Source organism: Hevea brasiliensis, chromosome 15, assembly GCF_030052815.1.
Source record: "Hevea brasiliensis isolate MT/VB/25A 57/8 chromosome 15, ASM3005281v1, whole genome shotgun sequence".
Taxonomy (NCBI): domain Eukaryota; kingdom Viridiplantae; phylum Streptophyta; class Magnoliopsida; order Malpighiales; family Euphorbiaceae; genus Hevea; species Hevea brasiliensis.
In genome coordinates, this window is record NC_079507.1 from 54,730,480 (window position 1) to 54,754,519 (window position 24,040).

The 24,040-nt window shown below is 31.7% G+C and overlaps 1 protein-coding gene and 2 long non-coding RNA genes across 3 annotated transcripts; 2 read left to right on the plus strand and 1 right to left on the minus strand.

Annotated features, from left to right (window-relative positions):
* The first annotated feature begins 2,530 nt into the window (after window positions 1–2,530).
* LOC131173821 (pre-rRNA-processing protein ESF2-like) lies at window positions 2,531–8,471 on the plus strand. Its single transcript, XM_058136359.1, has 9 exons — window positions 2,531–2,691; window positions 2,804–2,980; window positions 3,855–4,560; window positions 4,699–4,762; window positions 5,004–5,071; window positions 5,559–5,648; window positions 5,738–5,868; window positions 7,918–8,064; window positions 8,142–8,471. The coding sequence occupies exons 2-9, from the start codon at window positions 2,837–2,839 to the stop codon at window positions 8,157–8,159; spliced, it is 1,368 nt and encodes a 455-aa protein (XP_057992342.1). The 5' UTR covers window positions 2,531–2,691; window positions 2,804–2,836; the 3' UTR covers window positions 8,160–8,471.
* A 190-nt stretch (window positions 8,472–8,661) lies between these two features.
* LOC110656582 (uncharacterized) lies at window positions 8,662–9,680 on the minus strand. The gene is made up of 2 exons (XR_002495152.2): window positions 9,510–9,680; window positions 8,662–8,960 (listed from the first exon to the last, which is right to left on the minus strand). It is a non-coding gene; the product is annotated as an uncharacterized LOC110656582 (long non-coding RNA).
* A 1,442-nt stretch (window positions 9,681–11,122) lies between these two features.
* On the plus strand, window positions 11,123–12,259 carry LOC131173827 (uncharacterized). The gene is made up of 2 exons (XR_009144151.1): window positions 11,123–11,491; window positions 12,053–12,259. It is a non-coding gene; the product is annotated as an uncharacterized LOC131173827 (long non-coding RNA).
* Window positions 12,260–24,040: the final 11,781 nt, after the last annotated feature.

Consider the following 24,040-nt stretch of genomic DNA (forward strand, 5'->3'; position numbering starts at 1 on the left):
GCACTGAGTCCCAAACAAGAACCATAAATTCACATCCCCACAACCATTCAAATTACAGGGATGAACAGCAGTAATATGGTATATCTAATGATTTAACCAGGGATTCTAAATATTCCCATGTAGGTTTTGTATAGGTTTTTTTTTTTTTTTTTTTCAAGCATTTGAACTAGTGCCCCTGCAAGTGTTAACTGAAAAGGAAAAAATTCCAGTAAGAGATGGTTTCATGTCCTCATATTTGCATCATACATCTAAAGCCAGAACAAAAGAGACTCGTTTCTGGTGTTCAAATAATGCTGCCTAAGTGTTCTGCTTTGAATTGTAGGTAACTTAAAAAATATTGGTAGAAGTATCTTAACATGAAAGTTTTCGAACAAATAAAAATAACAAAAGGCCGAATAGTAGATCAGAGGAATAAGTTATGAGGTCAGGCCACAAAACAATCCCAGAAGATAACATAATAGAGCGGGAATCGAGATGAGATCGGGTCCCGGACTAGTAACCAAAAGAGATCGGATATCGCCAGTCAAAGAGCTCTAGTAAGGCGATCACATAGGAGATCGGCGGGAAGTTCGGTCTTATATCCACCTTCTAATTATAAGGCATTAGTGGGTTAAGAGAAGCTTTGTGTGGGTTTCTGGCGCCTTTAGGCACCAAAATCCTTAGTTCAAAGTCCTTACGATATGCGATCCTAACAAACACTTTAAAAGATCGAGGGAGAGTTCTTACCTGATTCTCATTCAAAATTTAAATAAAACACGGAGATCGGAGGAGAGTTCTTATCCGAGATCCTCCGCTAAAAAAAAAAAAAACTTTAAACCAAATACTTTAAGACATCGGGGGAGAGTTCTTATCTGATTCTCATTCAAAATTTAAATAAAACATGGAGATCGGAGGTGAGTTCTTATCCGAGATCCTCCACTTAAAAAAAAACTTTAAACCAAATACTTTAAGAGATCGGAGGAGAGTTCTTACCTGATTCTCATTCAAAATTTAAATAAAATACGGAGATCGGAGGAGAGTTCTTATCCGAGATCTTCCACTTAAAACACTTTAAACTAAATACTTTAAGAGAGCGGGGGAGAGTTCTTACCCGATTCTCAGCTAAAACCTTAATAAAATATGTGGAGATCGGAGGAGAGTTCTTATCCGAAATCTCCCGCTTAAAACTCTTAATAAAACATATCTAAAGATCAGGAGAAGCTTCTCACCCGAGCTCTCTTAACAATAACCCAAATTAAAATAACACAATACACAATATAACTCTACACAACTCCTATTCACTAAAGGGTCATCTCATGAACTTGTGTTCTTGAGGCAACATAAAATAAGTGAAATATCAAGTATTCCTTCGTTTTGCACGAAGAATTAACATCATCACTATCACAACCCTCTAATTATCTTTTTTAATTCATAAAAGGGCATAATGTTAAATTTGCTTACCCTCGTTGAGGGACGAGGTGGGGTGTTTAACACCTTCCCCACCCGTATACGGACCCCGAACTTAAAATCTCTGTTTTCGAAGTGGTTGCTTTTTAATTTATCTTCACAAATGGTTTTCTTTAATTTCCCTCAAAATTAAAGTGGCGACTCCTCACTTTTCCCACTTCAGTGAAGAGCCTCGTCTAGGCGACCGCAAATTACCTTGCGACAATATGAGCAATATGATGATGTATGAAAATATGAAAATAATATGAAATTATTTGTAACAGGTAAATAATTGAACCTACCATACACTAATAAAATAGATGAGACTCTGTCTGGATCTCCATAAAAATGAAATATGATAAAAAAAAATCTACTTGTAAGATAATGAAATTAATATTGTATATGACAAGACAGGATAGGGTGATCCGGCACCGAATGTAGCACACCTTGCACAACTACACTGTAGATGGGTGAGGGTGTTATCACTTATCTAATAGAGGCAAATTAGAATTTTCAGACTCTTAATTCTCCTTACTCATATATATTCTAATTAGAGTTTAAATTTGAAATTTCAATCCTGAAGACAATTACATTCTATTAAATTATTTTTTTTATTCATATGACTCTATTAGTATTTAAACTTGAAAGTTCATTATTCTAGAGATAATTTTAGTATTATTAAGTAGTATTAAAATCATCTATCTGAATCATAAACTCTTGAGTTCAAATTTCAAGTAAAATGAGTTATAAAAAAATTCACTAAAAATATTTGATAAATTTAAAATTTAAGTTCTTTGTTAGATACATAAAAATGTTTTTAGAGAAATAATAGAAAAAATTCTATCCAATATTTAAAAATTGGTCAATTGCTAGTGTAGACAAAGATAAAACAAGACTGAAATATTACTATTATTATTTTTAATAATAATTATTAATATAATAAATAAGCTAATTATTAAATATATCATAACACTAAAATATAATAATTTTTTAAATATAATAAAATAATTTTTATTTAATTATAAAAAAATAAGGCTCATATTTTAACAAGGAAGATTTATATGCACCGACTGACTGCGCCTACAAGTAAGCCCATATTTGCAAATGAGTAAGAAAGAACCGAATTGGCAAATACCTTGTAAACGAGACCCACTTTAGCAAAAACAATCTTTTCTTCTTTCCTAGGTTACCTTGTCTAAAGCCAAAATAAACCTCGAAATCGATCAATAATTCAGTAGTCTCTGCTACTTCTCGATTCGATTACAGGTACCCATTAGTCTTTACGTTGAGATCTCTTATGGGTCTTTAGTTCTTTCATTTTCTAAGTCCTTATTTTATGCGCTTAGCATTTAATTTTTCTTCATTTGCTTTCAAGTAGTGGGTTCAGAATTCAATTTCAAGTTTCTAAAGAATGTCGAAATCGCTGGTAGATGTTCCTCCAATGGGTGGGTTCAGTTTCGATCTCTGTAGAAGAAATGATATGCTGGCAAAGAAGGGAGTTAACCCTCCCTCCTTTAGGAAAACAGGAACTACAATTGTTGGCATAGTTTTCCAGGTACGATAATGCTAAAACTGTATTTATATGTTAAGTATGTTAATTTCCATTTTTCTGTAGAATTTGGAGCTAAAACCCAGTTTGATACCTTGTTCTCGTTAATTTTACTTAGTCAAATTGATTGCTTTCTTAGTCTCCTAATCTACTGTGAGATGCATGAAGGGTTGGCAAAATCTGGAATTCATTTTGGGATTTTGACCTGTAGTTAATCCGTAGTGTGATTCAGTTCACCAATAAAGATTTTCAGTGCTGATATAAGGGTGAAGCAAACTTGATTAGATTGATTAATTTTTCTGGTTAATATATGTTGCAAGCCATAACGAGCCACTTTGAGTTGAGCATTGATAGGTTGCATCTTCTAGGCAAAGAATTAGTCTTCTTGTGCCATGCTGGGTTCTCACAAAATGTTGTCTCTAATCGTGTATTTTTGTTTCCCTTTTTTGGGAGGTTATAAACTTATTAAGTATTTTGGTATCTTTTGTACATTTCTAAATAACACTAGTTGCATCAATGCTTGCATTTTAGGCTTTTAAAAACATAAATCCTAAAAGGAATAGGGAAAGAGAAAAAAAAAATCCTAAAGAATGTAGAAAAGGGATCCTAAACAGCCTAGGAATAGGATTTGACTAAGTTTTCTGGGCTGTATATTGTTCCTGTGTCAGTGAGCTGGGGCAGAAAGGTTATCATGTTATTCTTAATGGGTGTGGTGTATGTGTGTTACCATTTCTTGAGTTTTGGTGATTGCTATATTGGTTAGTGCATTTTCTGCTAAGCACTTGGCATCTTTGCTTGGCTAAACCTTAGCCCAATGTTTCAAACATTCTAACTTGTTTAGTTTATATATTTATTCTTTTGTCTACTTTATTCCATATAGGATGGTGTCATTCTCGGAGCGGATACTAGAGCAACAGAGGGGCCCATAGTTTGTGATAAGAATTGTGAAAAGATTCATTACATGGCACCAAAGTCCAGTGCAGAAAGGGCTACAAGTAGGAAGAATAAAAAGAAAAAGCAATTGCAGGAAAGTGTAAAAACAGAGCATGAACAGGAGATCAATGAACACAGCCCTCCAGCTGGAGGGAATTTACAAGCTGGTGATATGAGGGTGAAAAGTGGAAAAAATAAAATAAAGAAGAAATTGTTGGGGGAAGCTTCTTTAAGCAAGGAAGGTAGTAAAAAATCTAATGGTGAGAGGAAAAAGAAAGTAAAGGAAACAAGAAGGCAATTATTACAGAAAACTGCTGAGGATGAAGAGGAAGATGTTAATACAGTGGGTTTTCCACAGGAGGTGAATCCAGCAGCTGAAGGTGGAAAAATTGAAACTGCAAAAGGCAAGGAAGAAGAAGAGGTCATTGGAATAAATCCTATAGAAGAAGAGGATCCAAAATCCAATGTTGAAATGGTCAATAGGCTTAAAAAGAAGAAGAAGAAGAAAGAGCAGTTACTAAAGGAAGCTGCTAAGGCTGACAAGCGTGGTGTTTGCTACTTAAGTCAAATCCCTCCCCACATGGATCATGTAAAGCTTCGTCATATTCTTTCCCAATATGGAGAAATACAGAGGATCTACCTTGCACCTGAAGGTGACCAATTGATAACTATTCAATTCTTAACTTTTTCTCTTATTCATCTTTCTGATTAGTCATATTAGCAAACCTCCTCAAGTTATGTGATAGTAAGCAGTTAATCCATTAAAGAGAATGCATTGTTTTACTCTACAGATCCCACTGCTCGAGTAAATCGCAAAAGAGCTGGTGGATTTCGAGGTCAAGAATTCTCTGAAGGGTATGTTAAAAGGAAAAAATGCCGTTAAATTTATGCTAAACAATTTAACATAGCTTCATAGAATTAACAGTTAATATTCCTAGGATACTTTGGATCTCTCTCTCTCTCTGTGTGTGTGTGTGTGTGTGTGTGTTTATAACCACCTACTTGACATTGTATCTTTGATTTTGTTTAACATAGAAAGATTGCATTAAATTGCTATTTAAGTAATTAGCTGATTCTCTTCGTCTGTAACCTGCAGGTGGGTTGAATTTACCAATAAGAGCATTGCAAAAAGGGTTGCTAATATGTTAAATGGTGAACAAATAGGTTGGTAATTAATTGCAATGATTTTTTTCCTATAAAATTTTGCATGCAATTTATATATAAGCTCCTCGGTGTTCTTATTTGTGTATATTTTGGACAACGGAGTAAGAATTAGCTTTCACGTAGAGAAACTAATAAAATCAAAATGCTTTCCTTGGTATTGAAAATTATATTTGAGCAAAATGCATGGGTCCCTTTTAACCTAGCTACTTGGCTTCAAATTCTTATTCTTTGTTTGGATTGTGGTTCCTTTTTCACTTTCATTTCTGTCTGTTGTTTGTGTTATTGCCCAAATGAAGAATTAGGTTTGCTTAAGTATCTTATATATATATACACTTTTTTTTTTTTATATAGTCCATGTTTTTCTTGATGTCTTCCTCCTAATGTTTTATCAGAATATTGCGAAGTTTGTGTAGTTCCTATTAGCTGCATGTTTTTATCTGCTCATGTTTTCCTTTATTTATATATTAATTAATTTTTTCATGTTTAGGTGGCAGAAAGAGGTCACAATTCTATTATGACCTTTGGAATATCAAATACTTGAGTAAATTCAAGTGGGATGATCTTACAGAAGAAATTGGTAGAGAAGACATTTCTCGTTTGTCATATCATTATCACATAATTTTTTATAGTTTTCTGTATGTCTAAGTCCTGGTGTTTCTATTGCAGCATATAAGAGTGTTATACGGGAGCAGAAATTAGCTCTAGAAATTTCTGCTGCAAAGAGGGAGCGGGATTTCTATCTCAATAAGGTGGATCAATCTCGTGCTTTGAGTTCTATAGAAGAACGATTAAAAAAGGTAAATATTGTATAATTGTATACAATTTTGAGCTAGTTCAGGTTACTATTTTTTAGATTCCTTATAATTTTTCTAAAATATTAAACAGAACTGAGGTTCTTTGGCTAGGCATCTTTTGGTTTCCGCATCTTTTAAATTCTACACATGGACAACAGCATTTCAGCCCTTTATAGGAATGGTTTAAGTGTGTTTGGGTAGTGGAGCAACTTCTTCGTTAGTTTGGATGGAGTGGAGCAATTTCAGCCCTTCAATCATATATAGTTCTGATAGATGAGACGCGAGAATGAGTCAATAGAAAGTTAGAGTTTTGGAGAAGTACTCTAGAGTCAAAGGGCTTTAAGTTAAGTAGAACGAAAACAGAATATATGCACTGCAAGTTCAGTGAAGGCGGTGCCAATTGAGGATAAGTTGAAAGAAGGGAGATTGAGATGGTTTGGTCATGTGAAACGTAGACATACAGAGGCTTCAGTTAGACAAGTAGAGCACATTAGGTTAGAGGATAGAAAGAAAAGAAGGGGTAGACCTAAACTGACTTAGAAGAAAGTAGTACAACATGATCTAGAAGCATTACACATTTCTCAGGATTTAACCAAAAATCATTTAGAGTGGAGAAAGAGAATCCATATAGCCGACCCAAAATTTTTGGGATAAAGGATTAGTTGAGTTAAGTTGAGTTGTTAGAAACCCCAACCATAGGTTTTATATACATTATAGGTTTTATATGCATTAAGACCAATTGGGGAATCATGAAGGTACTAGAGCAAATAGTCTTACCTTGTTTTTGAAATGTTGGGTCTTCATGCTCTGAGATGCTTCATGGCTAGTTGTGTTATTTGGACACAGGTTAACAGCTCAGACATGCCAGCCCATGTATAAGACTGTTCTATGTGAATGGAATTAATTATATCTGTGCAAAATGATCAACAAGTCTCTTCAATTAAATAGAAGAAACTGGAGAAGCAGGAATGAGGGAGGAAAGGATTATTGCCACAGGGGTGTGTTTTTGGGTGTATGTCTTTCTGTGTCAAGGTTTTGTGAATTGTCATTTTTAGGTCCCTGTTCTTTGTTGAATCTTTATCCCATGTTCAGTATATGTTAACATGGCATTAAGTGCACTCTTTGCTCTTACCTCAAGAGACCTTGCACGTAGCAATCACATAACAGAATGTTACAAAAAATTACCTTGCATATCACATCAAATAGAACAGGTATCATAATGCATGCCTATATCTGATGGGTATTCTAGAAACTGAATTTCAGGAGGTGAAAAGTGAAAGTTCACTAGAGGCCATGCCTTGAACGAAATGTAAATGCTACACACATGGCATTTGTGTACGTGTATGCCTTGCATATTAAGAGAAGAAAGTGGTCCAGACTCCAGAGAGAGAGAGTGTGCGAGTGTTCCTGACATTCAATTCAGTATTTGGTAATAGCTAATCTCTTTTTTTTTCTTCATCTTCTCTTTGTATAAGGAGAGCACTTTGACATAAACTTATGCATGCAATGATCTATACCCAAATCCCCACTTACTGAAACCAGTCAAGGTAGACCTATGTTGTAATTGCTGTTTCTTATTTTGATATTGCAGCCCCTCGTCAAATTGTGTCATAATATCAAAAGAAATCCCACTTCTTTAAATGAATTTGTGAGAAAGTGAAGTAGATGCTGCAGCCTACTGCAGTAAACATTTAACATATGAATGACTAAAAATTTCAAGCCACCTAGATCTCTTTTCCCCCTTGAAGCAGCCTATTTTATTACAAAGTAATGGATTCAGTGCGCACATCTTTTGTACTCATTTTCAAGGTCAATGATTATGCTTTTTGCCCATTTATGGTTTTAGGACCACTTGTTTGGTAGAGAGAAAACTTGTAGATTTGAGGTAGTTCAATATCTTTTTATGGCATAAATGTTTTTTTTTTTTAATCAATTAATTCAGTGAATTTATTATTTATGGCATGAAGTTTTATTTTCACAGTCTCCTTTTTGTTGTCTACTGAGCATTTATTTTTATAGTGCATTTATGTTCCTGCATTATTGCTTCTGCAGAAACAAAAGGTCCAACAAGAGTCAGGAGGTCAACTCTCTGTTGGTGAGCAAGCACCGAAGGTCATCCGTCAATTCCCACAGACAAAACCAGTTGCAAATAAAGTGGAAGAAAGCAAATCTCAACTCTCAAAAGACATTCTGGCTGGGGTGAGTGAGTCATTATTTATAGGTATCAACTTCATATTACCTTATTCCTTACGCTCGGTTTGTGTTGTCCCATGCAGGTATTTGGTGTTTTATAGTAATAGGTTTTGAAGTTTTCAGTTTTTGTTCGACATGAGGAGCTTAGGAAGATACCAAATACTGCTTTACTTGTCTGTGGGTCTAGTTCTTCCACCTTTTAATGCAGTAACAGAGCATTTTACAATTTTGTTACCATTTTCTCAATATTGCCGTGACTCTGATTATAATGACAGCCCACATTCTGTAATGCCTTTTAAGGAAGCATGCTATGTACTTGATTTCCATTGCTATTCCTTTTACGGAAGCATATTATGTACCAAATTTTGACTACAAAATTTAATTCAACGATGATGGTTTTTTTTTGATAAAAATTCAACGATGAGTTTTTAGATAAAAATTTTGTGTTGTTGAACGTATCTGTTAATTTGAGGTAGTGGATAAACGTCAAGGCAAAGTTGTACATTGACTTAAAAAGAGTTTTTAGGCATTTTGATCTTAAAATTTTCCATGGTATCAGATGTAAAAGATATCGAATCATAACAGACATCATAAAAGAAAAACAAAAGTACAACAGTGCTGAATAAGGAAACTTCCAAGCACTCAAAAGATTTGAATCCCTATCAATTAAATTCAATGTGGTCCAAGGAACAACAAATGTTGGATCTATACATTAAATGTCAACCAGAATTCATGCAACAGTTGTAAACATATGTTCACAGGAGTGCGGAAAATAATCAAATACGATACAGATTATATTTGTGTTTTAGTTAGCTACAACATCCTCCTCTCTCAGCAACAGCTCCATCTCTAGCTCCTGATGAGCCCTGGGGGCGTCCATATCCTACCTTGATACCTGAAGACTGCAATCATAAACATAAAGGTGTCATAAAAGAAGAATCTAACTTTTAATGCAAGGTCACCGAGGGGTAGAAACAGCAATTCCTAATGCTACATTATATATCATAACTAAGGCCCGCCGACCAAAGAAACAAGCATAAGATGTTTTAAAAATCAGTCTCATCTCCCATAACCTGATTGGTGTCTCTACCCAGCAGATCATCAAATCAATACAAGACAAGATGGCAGGTTTGTCACACATAAGATACACGAAAAGATATTTTGCCGTTAAAAATGTATCTTTAGTAAGTGCTGCTCATCGAAATTTTGGCACTAGAAAGGTAAACTAACTTTCCTTTTTACATTGGTGTGGCTGTAATTAAAATCTATATCTTAATTCAATGATAATTCTAGCTGATAAAATATATATATATATATATATATTAAAGAACAAAAAAGAATACTAATTCTAGATGCACTATTTATTGCATATTAGGTCCCTACAATAAAATGACACCCGACTCCCCCACCACAAATGCGGCAGGGGAAATCAACATGAACTCAAAAGTTACCTCATTGGATACATCGAACACGCCTTACTGGATATTCTGAAGGATCTTTCCTGCATTCCTTATGAAGGCCTACAATAAAAAACTTAATAGATTAGTTTGTACAATATTAAGCCCTCTTCTATCTCAGTTAAATTACACCAAGGTTTAGCTATAAGCTCTTACCTTTTCATATTAGTTTTAGATGAATTGACGAAACATATACAAGAGAATATCCCTTGGTGCATGATATTTGTGGATGATATAGTTCTGATAGATGAGACGCGAGAAGGAGTTAATAGAAAGCTAGAACTTTAGAGAAGTACTCTAAAGTCAAAGGGATTTAAGTTAAGTAGAACGAAGACAAAATACATGCATTGCAAGTTCAGTGAAGGCCGAACTGGTGATAAGGAATGAGTTAGTTTGGATGGAGTGGTAATGCCCCAAAGTAATCCCTTTAAATATCTTGACTTAATCCTTCAAGTAGATGGGGGATGTGAGGAGGATGTTAATCATAGGATTAAAGCCGGATAGTTGAAGTGGAGAAGTGCCACGGGAGTTTTATGTGATCGCAAGATTCTCAATAAGTTGAAAGGAGAATTTTACTGTACAGCCATACGACCGGCCATGTTATATGGTAGTGAGTATTGGGCACTGAATGAGTCATATGTGTCTAAGATAAGAGTTGCGGAGATAAGAATATTAAGGTCGATGAGTGGCTATACAAGACTAGATAAAATCCGTAATGAGAGTATTAGAAAAAAGGTAGTAGTGATGCCAATTGAGGATAAATTGAAAGAAGGGAGATTGAGATGGTTTGGTCATGTGAAGCGTAGACATACGGAGGCTTCAGTTAGACAAGTAGAGCACATTAGGTTAGAGGATAGAAAGAAAAGAAGGGGTAGACCTAAACTGACTTGGAAGAGAGTAGTACAATATGACCTAGAAGCATTACACAGTACTACCCTTGCAATATATAATTACTAAATATAATTATTATATATTATCATATTCCCTAATTTTAATTTAAAAAGGTCAATCACAATAAAATCAAGACTTATATTTACTTTTAAGGAAAATCAATATTTAAAAATTTTTTCTCTTCCTTTTATATATTTAATAAATTTTAATTTATTTTAATATTATTTTATTTTTATTATTTTAAAATAATTATATTATTATTATTATTATTATTATTATTATTATTACATACAAAAAATAACTTATAGATATTAAAAAAAAATATACCTATTAAGATCATTCATCTAAAAGTAATTATTAATTTATTAAATTGAGTTAAAATTTATTATTAACATTTTAGAATTTTAATTTTTTAAATAGTTAATACTAATTTAATAATTTAATTAAATTTTATATAATTTTTTTATTTCTTTTGATATACAAATATTAATTACTGCACATAACACGAAAATTCTGCTAAGATTTAATGTAACATGATAAAGCTAGTTTGAACTTTTCAGAGCCGCACCAAAAGGAAAACTACGTATTTTTCCATGCTTTAAAGCACCTTCTTTTATATGATTTATTTAATATTAAAAAAAAGCATTAAAAAAAAAAAGAAATATGAAAACTACAAATTATTAAGATAGTAAAATATCAATATTTTCTACATTTCCTAGTATTTGGGCACTCAGAAGATGGCCAACGGAAACTATTTTTTTGGTCAAAGGAAAAATTAAACCAATTTTAAGGAAATTAACTTTCATAACTTTGACACTCTTATTAAAATGTGAAAACATTTGTACATATATGATATAAACACATACTATTAGTTTAACATTACAACCCTTAAAAAACAATTTCAGTAGAAAATATTTTTCATATATAAGTTATTTTCCGCAAAATAAATGGAGCCCTAATTGATGAAAATTTTCCCTCATAATGTGTGCTGGGACAGGGACACAAGGAATACTTGAGAAACCACATTTTACCGAATCCACGTACCTATATCAGTTCAAGAGGGTACACTTTTCCAAAGAAGACAGGTCAGTATCTAATTTCTTTCTATGTTTTATGAATAAGCTTTCATTCATTCTCTGCTGCCACTTCTAGATTTAATTCTGCTATCGCACATATTTTGAAATCTATGCTTACAGAGAAATGTTAATAAGGGATGTGTATGGTTTTGTTAACCCAACTCTCGGGCTTCTTTGGACTCAACCTCATACATCAGTTAACCACTTATCTGTTGATCAAACTGCAAGGGCATGACACCTTGTCAGTATTTTGCTTTATAATGAAGTGAATTGAAATATCATGACATTTTCTATGACTGGGAGGATTGATGCCTTTTAGTACATTTCACATTTGCTTTGTGGACACCAGATAAATCAACAGTGCTTGTGGAAACCAGATAAATCAACAGCACATGAACTAAGTCATTGAACTGCATTTTTCACTTCTCAATACTGGAATGTTGGAATTGTTATTGTTTTAGTATGGTCAAACATATGTTGTTCTTTATTAGTTTCAAGTTAGTGATAAATTGCTTAAATTTCTTTTTGTTATTATTTATTTATATTTTTTGTTTGTTTGTTTGTTTGCAGAGGTCCTTTTAACAAAGATTACACCATTGAAGGATAAAGAGGAAGTTACTGAAGGAAATGATGCAATGGAAGAGTGAAAATCATCAACATCATGGTTTAGATTTTAACAACTTTATTTTGTTCTTTGTGGCCTTTGTGATGACAGTATCTTTTGTAATTTCCTATTTCAAAACCTCAATGAATCCATATTGAAACGTTTTTGCTCCATACCAGTGGCATTATGGTCTGGTGGTGAGATAGTCTAGTTGAATCAGTCATATTTGGAATTTATGTGCTTCATTACTGGTTCTATTTTTCAGCGTGGCAGTAACTAGGATGGCAAAGAAATTCTAGCAATGAATTCTGATCTTCTTTTCTTACACCATTTTTACAAGAACTTGAACATTAGGGGAAAAGTAGCACACATTTCTTAATTCTAGCAATGAATTCTGATCTTCTTTTCTTACACCATTTTTACAAGAACTTGAACATTAGGGGAAAAGTAGCACACATTTCTTAGCATGGGTACGATGCCTACTTAGGGTAGCACCGCGCCATTGTGCAAAGTGGTGTCTTACAAGTTACACCCACATGGATATTATTGATATCCAAATCGCCTTTTTTCAATTGATATTTGGTTTCCACTGAGTTTGAACTCGAAACTTCAGTCTTGAAATTGAAATGACTCCAAAGCTCATCCTTATAGCTAAATCTTTTCTAATCTAGAGGATTTCTGATTTCATTTCATTGGTTTATTGGAACTTTGATGTTCATGAAACATTGGGATCATTATCATTAAGGAATAGAACTTCAACATTGGAATCTAACCAGGTGGGAAGGATTTGAAATTTATGTTGCATATTTGGTGGTCCCAATACTCTGGAGGGAGGATTCTCAGGTATAGAGCGAAAGGAATGTATCATTGTGAGGGAATGTAAAGAGATATGTCAAGACAACCATGCCTGAACTTTTTGTAGACACGGAATTCATTTGTAGATACCATTATACATGTATAAAGTGGAAAGGTATGCCAAATGATTGTGCTCCTTTTCATCTTCTCCTGCCTTGCTGGTTGCAGCTCTAGTATCCTATCCCTACCTTTAGAACCTCTTATCCTAGAAGGGTAATGGCAAGAAAATGCTCCTCTAGAAGGGTACAAGACCTATTTGATTCGAACACAACAAAGAGAATACAAGACTAAAAATCTAGTTAAAGCATATTCAAAACTCTAAGTAAATTGATTTCTAGCACTTTTAATACTTCAATGTCTATACAGCATGAAGAAGAAAATGAAACTGGATTTATGACTAGTGAGCCACTTAAAATTACTATAACAGAGTTTAAATAGATGAGTGATTATATTAATTATAAGAATTTTATAAAATATTTTGTAAATACAATTTTTAAATATGATCGGCTCTAGACATTTGTAAATTTAATTTATGTTATAATTATGATAATGATATTTATTATTTAAATCTTGTAATTAATGAGCTTTAGTCATACTAGAGTCATTTTTATAGCTGTAAGGTATTGATTTTTAATTTTAATAAGAGTGTAACAATTGAAAAAAAATTAAATTTAAATAATAAATTACATTTTTTTTAAATATTCTATAAATTAAATTTTACATATTTATATAAATCAAAATAAAAAAAGTATAGAAAAATATTTATATTGACCAAGGGTTTGAAAATTTTCTCTATGACATTTCAGATTTGAACATATACTGTATACTTCACATATTGGTTTGGCATAATGAGTTTGAATTGACAGCAAATCAATGATGCTTCTTATTGAATGAATGAGACTCATACTAAGCGTTTGCCTTCAAAATCTTTTAACAAATATAACATTAAAAATTAATATATTAATTTAAAGATTTTTTAATTGAGGGAATTTGAAATTTTATCCCCAAAAAAGAAATCATATAATATTACAACTTGGGTTTGGGGGAAAATAATTTTATTCATTTTTAAAAAAATTTATTATGATTATTTATAGAATATTTAAATTGCAATACAAATTTTGTCACCCAAGTATTAATGATTATTTATAAAATAGTAAATTATCAAAAAAAACTATAGATTCTAAATAATAAAAGCAAATGAGTGCATCTAAAACATATTCGATAAAATTTTTATCAAAATTTATAAAAATTAATTATAGTATATATAATAAATGCATGAATTTAAATGTATATATATATAAAGTAGAGAGGTTTTTCTTTTTGTTGTCACGTGACATTCTAAATTTTAATACTATTATGTGACATTATAAAATAAGAAGATTTTATCTGACTACGGTCACATGGCATTTTAAATTTTAGTATTATCATGTAACATTTATCATATAGAAATTATTATATTTAATAATTATACTAATTAGTGTAAGTAATTATTACCATTACTATTATCATTAAATATCTTTATTATTACAATTATTACCATAATTTTTAAGATTAACTAATTAAAAATATTAGATATATTTTAATAATTTTATAAATTTCTTATTTAATTATTCTTAAAATTTTAATTATTTCATTTAATTATAAAAATTTAACAATTATCTATCCTAAAATTAATAAAATAATTTAAAATTATACTATAAAAATTAAATACTTTGCCCTCTCTTTTTTTATATATTTAATAAATTTTAATTTATTTTAATGTTAGTTTATTTTTATTTATCTTATTTTAGCACATATTCAATAAAGACATATTTTTAAATATATATTAAATGCTACATATATAATGAATTATAAAAAAATAAAATAAAATTTTATTTTTATAGTTATGATAAATGAGAAATTTAACTTATGTTAATTTTATATATATTCTATTGTCACTTCTTGATAAAGGGGTAGTGTAAATTTTTATAAAATAAATTCAAGAGGAGATAAAATTTTAAATCTATCACATTTATATCAAGTAGTAATTTTTAATTAAATTTATTAATGATAATTTTTTTTGTATTTCTTAAACATTTATAATATATAATTATTATATAATTTTATTTTTTAAATATAATTCTTAATTATTTTGATCTTTCAAATTTAACTGATAAAAAAATATTGATTACTAAATATAATTGTCATTCATAAAGCCAACATTAAGTTTTTTAATATTTTTTAAACAGCTACAATATATAATTATTAAATATAATTATTACATATTATTATATTCCCTAATTTTAATTTAAAAAGGTCAATCATAGTAAAATCAAGACCTATATTTACTTTGAAGAAAAATCAATATTTAAAAATTTTTCCTATTCTTTTTATATATTTAATAAATTTTAATTTATTTTAATATTATTTTATTTTTATTATTTTAAAATAATTATATTATTATTATTATTATTATTATTATATACAAAAAATAACCTATAAATATTAAAAAATATTATAACTTTTAAGATCATTCATTTAAGAGTAATTATTAATTTATTAAATTAAGTTAAAGTTTGTTGTTAATATTTTAAAATTTTAAATTTTTAAATAGTTAATAATAATTTAATAATTTAATTAAATTTTTTATATATTTTTTTATTTCTTTTGACATATAAATATTAATTGCTGCACATAACACGAAAATTCTGCTAATATTTAATGTAACAGGAAAAGCTAGTTTGAACTTTTCAGAGCTGCACCAAAAGTAAAACTACGTAATTTTTCATGCTTTAAAGCACCTTCTTTTATATGATTTATTTAGAATTAAAAAAAAATAAAGTATTAAAAAAATAAAAGAAATATGAAAACTACAAATTATTAAGATCGTAAAATTTAAAATTTAAATTTTTAATAATAAAAAAAATTAAATGAATGAATAAGCAATCTGAAGCAGCCGTAAGCAAAAAGAGATGGCAAATGGCATGTCGGTAATTTAAACGTCAAGCTGCTTCTTTGTTCTATTAATTCTCAACTTCTCAGCCCAAATTCCTATTCGTCTTCAACCTTTCTCTGCGACTTGTTGTAACACCCCTATGTTCGGTAGTGCGTTCTACTGTTCCAATGACCAGTGTTGTCCGGACAGCTAGAATGCCTAGAACTACACTTCGATATGAGTGAGGAGACATAAAATAATGAAATACAAGAAAAGAAAATACAAGAAAAACAAAGGAAAAATAATAGTAAAGAAATGCAATCAAGTTAAGCGACCCGAGAACCCTAGCGATGGGTGACCACACCGGGAAGTCACGGCGTGGACCGTTGACTAGCCCTGGACCGCGGGAAATCCTGAAAAATATTTTTAGGACTCAAATAAATATTTATTGAAGTATAAATATCATTAGAAATATCAAAAAAAAATTAAATAATTAGTACAAAGAAAAGTGAGAAATCGAAAAACGGACAAAACCCGGTGTTACCGAAAAATCGGGAATGCAACCCAAACAGGGGCATTGTGGTCATTTGACACCCCGAGTTGTCTTTTGACCTAAATGTCCATTAAAAATAAATAATATTACACTTAAAAAATATAATGAAAAATTAATTTAGGGGTACCTAATATAAATAGCAAAAATGGAGTTCAAATTAGGTAATTAACATATTTAAACATATAAAATAATTGATTTTATGTAAGTGGAGCACTATGGGGATTAAATAAATATTATGTGGGACACTTAAGAGCCAAAATGGGCAGAATATTTCATCTTCTTCAACCTTTCAAAAGGGCAGCTGAAACCAAGAATGGAGTTCCTCCATGGACGCATGGGTTAAAGCTTCATGCAAGCTTGATCTAAGCCACTTTCCATGCACCTTCCTTCATTAAAGTTAATCCTCACACCATGGGCAGTAGATAGGCAACAAGAAAACCAAGTTTTGGAGAGATTTTGAAGAATTTCCAAAGTAGTAAGTTTGTATTTTTGGGTTATTGCTTCATTAAGTTTGTAAGGATGGTATGGATATTTGATTTATGAAGAAATTTTTTGAGGTTTGATGTTGAATGTGAATGTGTACTTTTGGCAGCCATGGAAACACCTTGAAGGCAGTTTATTTGTGCTTGTAAATAGTGAATTAAATGATTGATTAAATGTATATTGTGTAGGAAATTGTTTGGGTAATGTACACTTAGCATATGTAAATGTAAAATGAAATTTAAAGCTTGGAAAGTAATGGAATGTAAGTGTACCATTGTGGCAGTTTGCTAACTCTTGAGGAATGCTGGAATTCATGCTTGGTTTATGGAATAATGATGTTAAAATGTGTTGGTTGTTATGGCAGTTTGAGTGTATGTATGGTGGTGCGAAGTGGGACATGTAAATGAGCATGAATTGGTGATTGAATTATTGTAAATTGAGTTGGACAAATTCTGCACTTGTTGGTGCACATTGAATGTAATTGCAAGCTGCCAAAATGACCTATAATATGTTATAAATTATGTTTAGGTTGTGGTACAACCAGAATTGGTTTGAATGTTAAGTTTGGTGAGTGTTAAAAGTGATGCTTGATGTGTATGCAAGAATTTCAATAAGGCAGTTTGTGTTTTAGGCCTATAACTTTAAGTGTGTGGCTCCAATTGGTATGAGACCAATTGGAGGTGAAACTAGGCACAAAATGTGCCAACTTTCATGAAGAAAGCTTGCCAAAATTCTGCTTGCAAGGTAGCTTGAAAAATGACCAAATCCGGATTAAGTGCAAATAAGGCCTGAAAATTGACCATTTGGGCAGCAGTTAGTGTTTAAACCATAACTCACTCAAAACAGGTCCAATTGACCTGAAATTTTAACCATGAATAGTTAAGACCCACATCTATAAGTCTTATGAAGACACCAAAGCCCAGAAATGACCATAAGCAAGTCAAACAGCTTGCAAAAGTTCGGGTCCAAAAACTGGCCGAACCAAAATTGACCTAAAATGACCTAAAGTGACCAATTTTGATGCAATTTGACCAGCAATAGTAAAATGACCATAACTTGGTCTACATAACTCAGAATGACCTGAAATTTTGCCCCGCGTGCAATAAGACATAGATCTACAAGTTTGTAGTTTTGACCGAAACCCGAAAACCGAGGGAACTAGGTCGTCCGGCTAAGTCAAACTAGTATCCCAAAATCCAGCAAATTGCAAGAAAATACAGTATACACGGAAATGAATTTGGTAACATGTACCAACCCTAAAAGACTATTGAATGTGACATATTAGTAACATTAAAACCTAATTTACCTAGAACGCATCGAGGGTCGACATATTAGGTTGATTAAGGAAATAATAGAATTCGATAAATTAATTGTTGAACCTTATTCTTAGAGACAGTTTAAATGAGTACTGAAACACTTCAAATTGTGTTTCTCAGTTAGCAAAGACTCAGGGAAGGGGAAGGAAACACTGAGTCAGAGCCAAGAGACAGTTATCAGAGGTTTGTGCACAACTAGTTTTTAATTGATTTTGTTTTGAATATTTCATATGATTAAATGACATATTTTTCTTATGTATTATGTTCAGCAAGCATTGGATTTAATTCAATGATTATTGAAATTGTTATAGTATGATGAATTTAGCTTTGTGAAATAGTGTTTCCATAAGTATTAAGCATTGTTATGGATTGAATAAATTATGTTTTGGAAAATTATGATAGAACATGTTTTGAATTGTGATGGTAATTTTCATAAAAAAATGCAAATTTATGATTTGAATTGTGATGAGCATAAAAATTATTGGATATTGTAATTGACTTTAAATCGAATTATATTGTGATTTATGCTCACTAAAAGGATTTTGATATTGTTTTATATCTCACTATAGATGCTTGACTAGGTTATTACCCGTCTCTCTCATTTGTTGAGAAGACAATGGAGTTAGTTGTGTTTTGATTACCATGGTACGTGCACAGGCTTAGATTTTCCTCTGATTTGAGGTTAGATCTAAGTTTATTTTATCGTTATGGCCCTTGCGGAAGATTCATTATTGTGATGGTACTGTGCACGATGATTCGACCTCCCCGACCATAGGGAGTTAGAATCTGATTCGACCTTGTAACACCCCTGTTTGCATAGCCTGGTAGATTTCACTGTTCCGGTGATCGGTGTCGGTCCGGACAATTAAGGGGATTAGAACCACACTTAAGACAACTAGATAAACCATAAACACAAATAATTAGTAATGTTCAATTAGTTAAGTATAAACAAGAAAAACAGAACAGAAGAAGTTAAACGAGCCGAGAGTCACAGCGATGGGTGACCTTCTCGGGAATGACTGCGAAGTCATTTTAAACTCAAATTTCGAACTGTAAAAAGTGACGCTGCAGTCCTTAGGACCCTTATGAACACTGTGAAAAAGAGAAAATCATGAAAAAGAACTGTTAAGCCAGTCAAATAATTAGGTCAGGGAGCCGGAAGAAATATGGAATTATTTGCAAACCAGGTTGAACAAGCGAAGGGCAATTTGGTCAATTGACCCCGAGAGCTGACTCCTGACCTAACTGTTAAGTAAAATCGGAGAAAAGAAAATTTCGGGATCAAGAATTAAATTAAAGAACTATTGAAGAATTAAAGAAAAAGAAAAAGAATAAAAATGATACTTATTACATCATGATGATGACATCATATAAGATGTCAAAATTAATTTTTAATTTTCCAACCTTTTTTTGACCAAGTCAATTATGGGCATAAAAACAAAAATTGAAAAGCCAAATTTTATCTCTTCTTCTTCTTCTTTTTTTTTTTTTTCTCTCTTTCCCGTAGCTCCTCATCCCTCCCCCTTTTCTCACTAAATCCTCCATGGCTACTTAATTTCAAGCTTTTAAAGCTTGAATCAATCCCATAAATCCCATAATTTTCCTAAATAAAACTTGTTCTTAGATCTTGGCAAGCCTATTGAGAAGGAAATTTGAAGGAAAATAAAAGGGAAATTGAAGCTTGGGGAAACTTCACAAGAGGTTAGTGACAAATTCTTCAAATTTTCTATTGAATTTTTGTTTAAGTAAGTGATATAAGTTAGAAATTAACTTTAAATGGAAAGAAAACAATTATTGAGGGACTATATATGAGTTCAACCAGCTAGGGTTTATGTTTGAAATGGGTGATTTGATGCAAATTAGAAAGTAGTTAAGTGAGAATAAGTGAATGAGAACTAAATATGCATTTATAATTCAATAAATGAACTAAACATGGAAGTTAGGGTTTTGCACTTAGGATTTATGAACCAAAAATGCAAGAAATGAGTAAATGGCATCTTTGACCTATTATGAAGTGAAAAATGGTCAATTGTGACCAAATGAGTTGTGTTTGAATTGTTGGAAGTGAAGCCAAATTCGGAGGTTGAATGGTCATGCTGCTGGAAGCATGACCAAGCCAACTTTGAAGGACCAAAATAGAAATTTTACAAGTCCAATTGATATGCCACTAATTGGGGATGAAAATAGACATAAAATGACACAATTTTCATTAAGGAACCATGCCCAAAAACTGACCAAAACCTAGTGAACCAATTGACCAAAGTTGGTTAAGAGCGATGCACATCAAGATAAATCGACCAAATGAACAGTATTTGTTCATTTGGTCATAACTCGAGCTAGGCAGGTCAAATTGACCTAAAATTTTACAGTAATTAGATAAGATATAGATCTAAAACTTTTATGAAGAACACCAACCCAAATTATGCCATTAACCTAATCAAATTATTGAGCAAAGTTGAGTTACTGAACCTACAAAACTGCAGATTTCCATTTGACCAGTAAAGTTCCAATGGCTATAACTCTCTCTAGAAAACTCCGATTTAGGCGAATCTTGAACCGATGGAAACCTAAGATATAGTAGAACATTTCGTATGAAGGAAATTAGACCAAATTATGGACTTAACTTGATCAAATTACTGAACGAAGTTGGATCAAAAATCTGCCAGAACCAAAATTGTAGCATGAATAGCGATTGCGTGAACAGTAATTGTATTTTGGCTATAACTTGAGCTACAAAACTCCAATTGGGGTGATTCAAAAATGAGAATACACTTAAGACAATAAGGAACATTTTATATGAAGGAAGGTTTGCCAAATTCCAACAGTAAAAGGATCAATGAAACAGTGCAACTTAGGACTCCAAAACCGAAAATTGGCAATTTTGCCTAAAAAACCTAAGCTTTGAGAAAATGACCAAAACCAACAAGTTTAGTGACCAAAATGTGGTATGTGGGTGAAGTTGGAGTTCCCATACCTATTAAGCCTTAAAAAGTCAACAATTTGACTTGAATAGTGTAGTGAATAGTAACCCAAAACACAAAATTTCGAGAACGTCGAATTTAACACGTTAGAGCTAGGTAAATGTGAAGCTAAATTTATTTTGGATTTATTTTAAGTTCTAGTACTGAAACATTATAAAATTGCGTGTTTCAGTGGAAAAGAATACCGGGACAGAACCCGAGGAGTCGAGTCAAGGCCAACAGGCGACTCGTTTGAGGTTTGTGCACAACATCACTATGCTTTAAAAATTCATTGATTAAATGAATGAAATATGCATTTTATTGTTGCTTTGAATTGTTGAAAGTATTGCGACCTTACTTATGATGTTTTGACTTAAATTGTTGAAAGTTATTGTGTATATTTGAAATGACAATGTTTAGCAAATTGTTAAGATAAGTTTTAAAACCACAGTGTCATGACCATATATTTGAACACCTCACTAGCATGACTAGTGGGAGTAATTAGTTTCGAATTTTTATTCCTTCTCTGGAGAAGTGTTGAGGTGTGCCAGTAGAAGAGGATGTGAATGGATATCCATATATTTGAGCTAGCTAGCCTTGTGATGTGATTTCTCTTTAGCCTCTGGCTATTGAGATTCTATTTGTTTCGAATGACATGGTCTAACTGTGGGTTTTATGAAATGTGATTTGATACTTCAAAATGAAATTGTTTGGGATTAAAATCTTATAATGCATGATTTGTATTTAATTCTCATGTTCAGTCAAATTTTCGAATAAATGTGATTTAAGTTCTGCATAAAGATTATTTTAGTATGTTGTGCACCACTGAGTCCTAGTACTCAGCGATAGCTTCTATTGCTGTCGCAGATACAGAGACTAGAGGAGCAGCAGACTGAGCTGCTGAGGTGTGAGGAGCTATCAGCTTAAAGTCTCGGGTATAATTTATACCCTAACTGTAAATATTTCTTTTGATGCATATATTGCACATAAATGTATGGGCATGTAAAAATGGGTCTTGAACAGTTTGTATAAAATTTGTATAAAGTTGTAATATATATTGTAGTTTGAAATTCTCTTAATGTAAATTTTGTAATGATGTATTTTTTTTCTAATGAAATATGAATGGAACTATTTTATTTAATTTGAATGAAATGGATTGCTAGTATTTTGATGATCATTGGATAGTGGATTTGAAATTTGAAAGTTGATAAATGTGTTGAGAAATTGATTGAGATTGAGTATGAAATTGAAGCAGTTATTGAGAAAAAAATTTAGAAGTGCTTTTTACAAGTATTTGAAGAACTGTTTTCTCAAAATACAGAGGGAACTCTGTCAAAATTTTTATAAAATTTGCGGAAAAATAAAATGGACTAAAAATATTAACTAGATTTACTTTTAATCATATGTTTTAAATACCTATTAAAAAAAATGCTCACCACTTGTCCAAAAGTAAGAAAATTGTTTAAAATCCCTTGTAGGGTACTTAATGAGTTATCGGTAGGTGAAGTTTGGTAGTTTATTAGGTATTCTATGGGATCATGTTATGCCTTACAGAGGGGTAAGGTGTGACAGACCTCCCCGACCATAGGGAGTTAGAATCACATCGAATATGGCCCTTTCGGATTAGTCTTGCATAGTTAGTGAGATAAAGAATGATTTTTGAGATACAGCATGGTTTTTGAGATACAGAATGGCTTTTGAATGGTAAAGAATTGTGATTTCAATTATGACTTATGTATAATTGATTTTGTTGGGATTACCTAAATGGTTAGTTATGATTTGATAAATTAAATTTCATGATCGAAGTCATTTTATACAAATGATTCACATTATTGGCAATGAATATTTTGAGTTTTGGAATTTGATGAGTATTCAGATTTCCAAATTATTTACTGTAAATTTTGTCAATGTATATTGTATTATGTTTTAAATTATAGTTGTGCACCACTGAGTTCACCACTCAGCGATAGCTTTGTATGTTGTCGCAGGTAAGAAGAGCATAGAGCAGTGAGTAAATTTCTTTGAAGATCAGCTCCAGGTATATCATAGATATACCCATGTACATAGGTTTTGATGTATACATGTAATAATATGTAAATTATTTGAGCAGTTGTATAAAAACTCTTGTAAAATATTTTGGTGTGTAATTAAATGTAAATTATTGTAAATGTAAATTTGAGATTTCATTTACTTGAATAGTTTTGTATTATAAATTTTGAGTCTTGTAATCAATGAAATGTTTCTTTATGATGAGAGTAGTTTGAAAATGAATTGATTGTTTATTGAGAATTGAATTATGAATTGAAATGAAGTTATTGAAGTTGTATTTGAGAAAACATATTGGGAACATTTTCTTTTGCAGGATTGAAGAACTGTTTTCTCAAAATACAGTCGGCACTTTGCCGAAATTTTGAAAAAATTTTATAACACCAGATTTTAATCTATGACTTAAATTTCCCGAAAATTGTTTTAAAATCCCTTGTAGTATATTTAATGGATTATTGGTAGGAGAAGTACGGTAGTTCATTAGGTATACTACGGGATCATGTTACATCTTACAGGGGAGTAGGGTGTGACATGTTTTGTGGTATCAGAGCAATGGTTTTAAAGTAAATTTCGAACTGTGGATTTGAAATCTTTTTGTCGGTAACTACAACTGCTCAAATGTTTGATACATATAGTACATTTACATCATAAATATGAACTAATGGAGAGGAATCTCCTTATGTTGGTTGTACAGGAATAGAGAATCTTGTGGAAAGATATGGAAGAGAAGAATGAGACAATAGAACAGTCCGTGATGGCAGAAGTACAAGTTGAGGCCCCAACTCCACAAAGTGTCGAAGGCCCGACTGTACCAATTTTACCAGTAC

Excerpts from the sequence above, each read along its gene's own strand:
- LOC131173821 (XM_058136359.1), top strand. The coding sequence starts at position 2,837 with ATGTCGAAATCGCTGGTAGATGTTCCTCCAATGGGTGGGTTCAGTTTC. Across the intron at positions 2,981-3,854 it reads TTGTTGGCATAGTTTTCCAG|GATGGTGTCATTCTCGGAGC; the intron begins GTACGATAATGC and ends TATTCCATATAG. Across the intron at positions 4,561-4,698 it reads GATCTACCTTGCACCTGAAG|ATCCCACTGCTCGAGTAAAT; the intron begins GTGACCAATTGA and ends TTTACTCTACAG.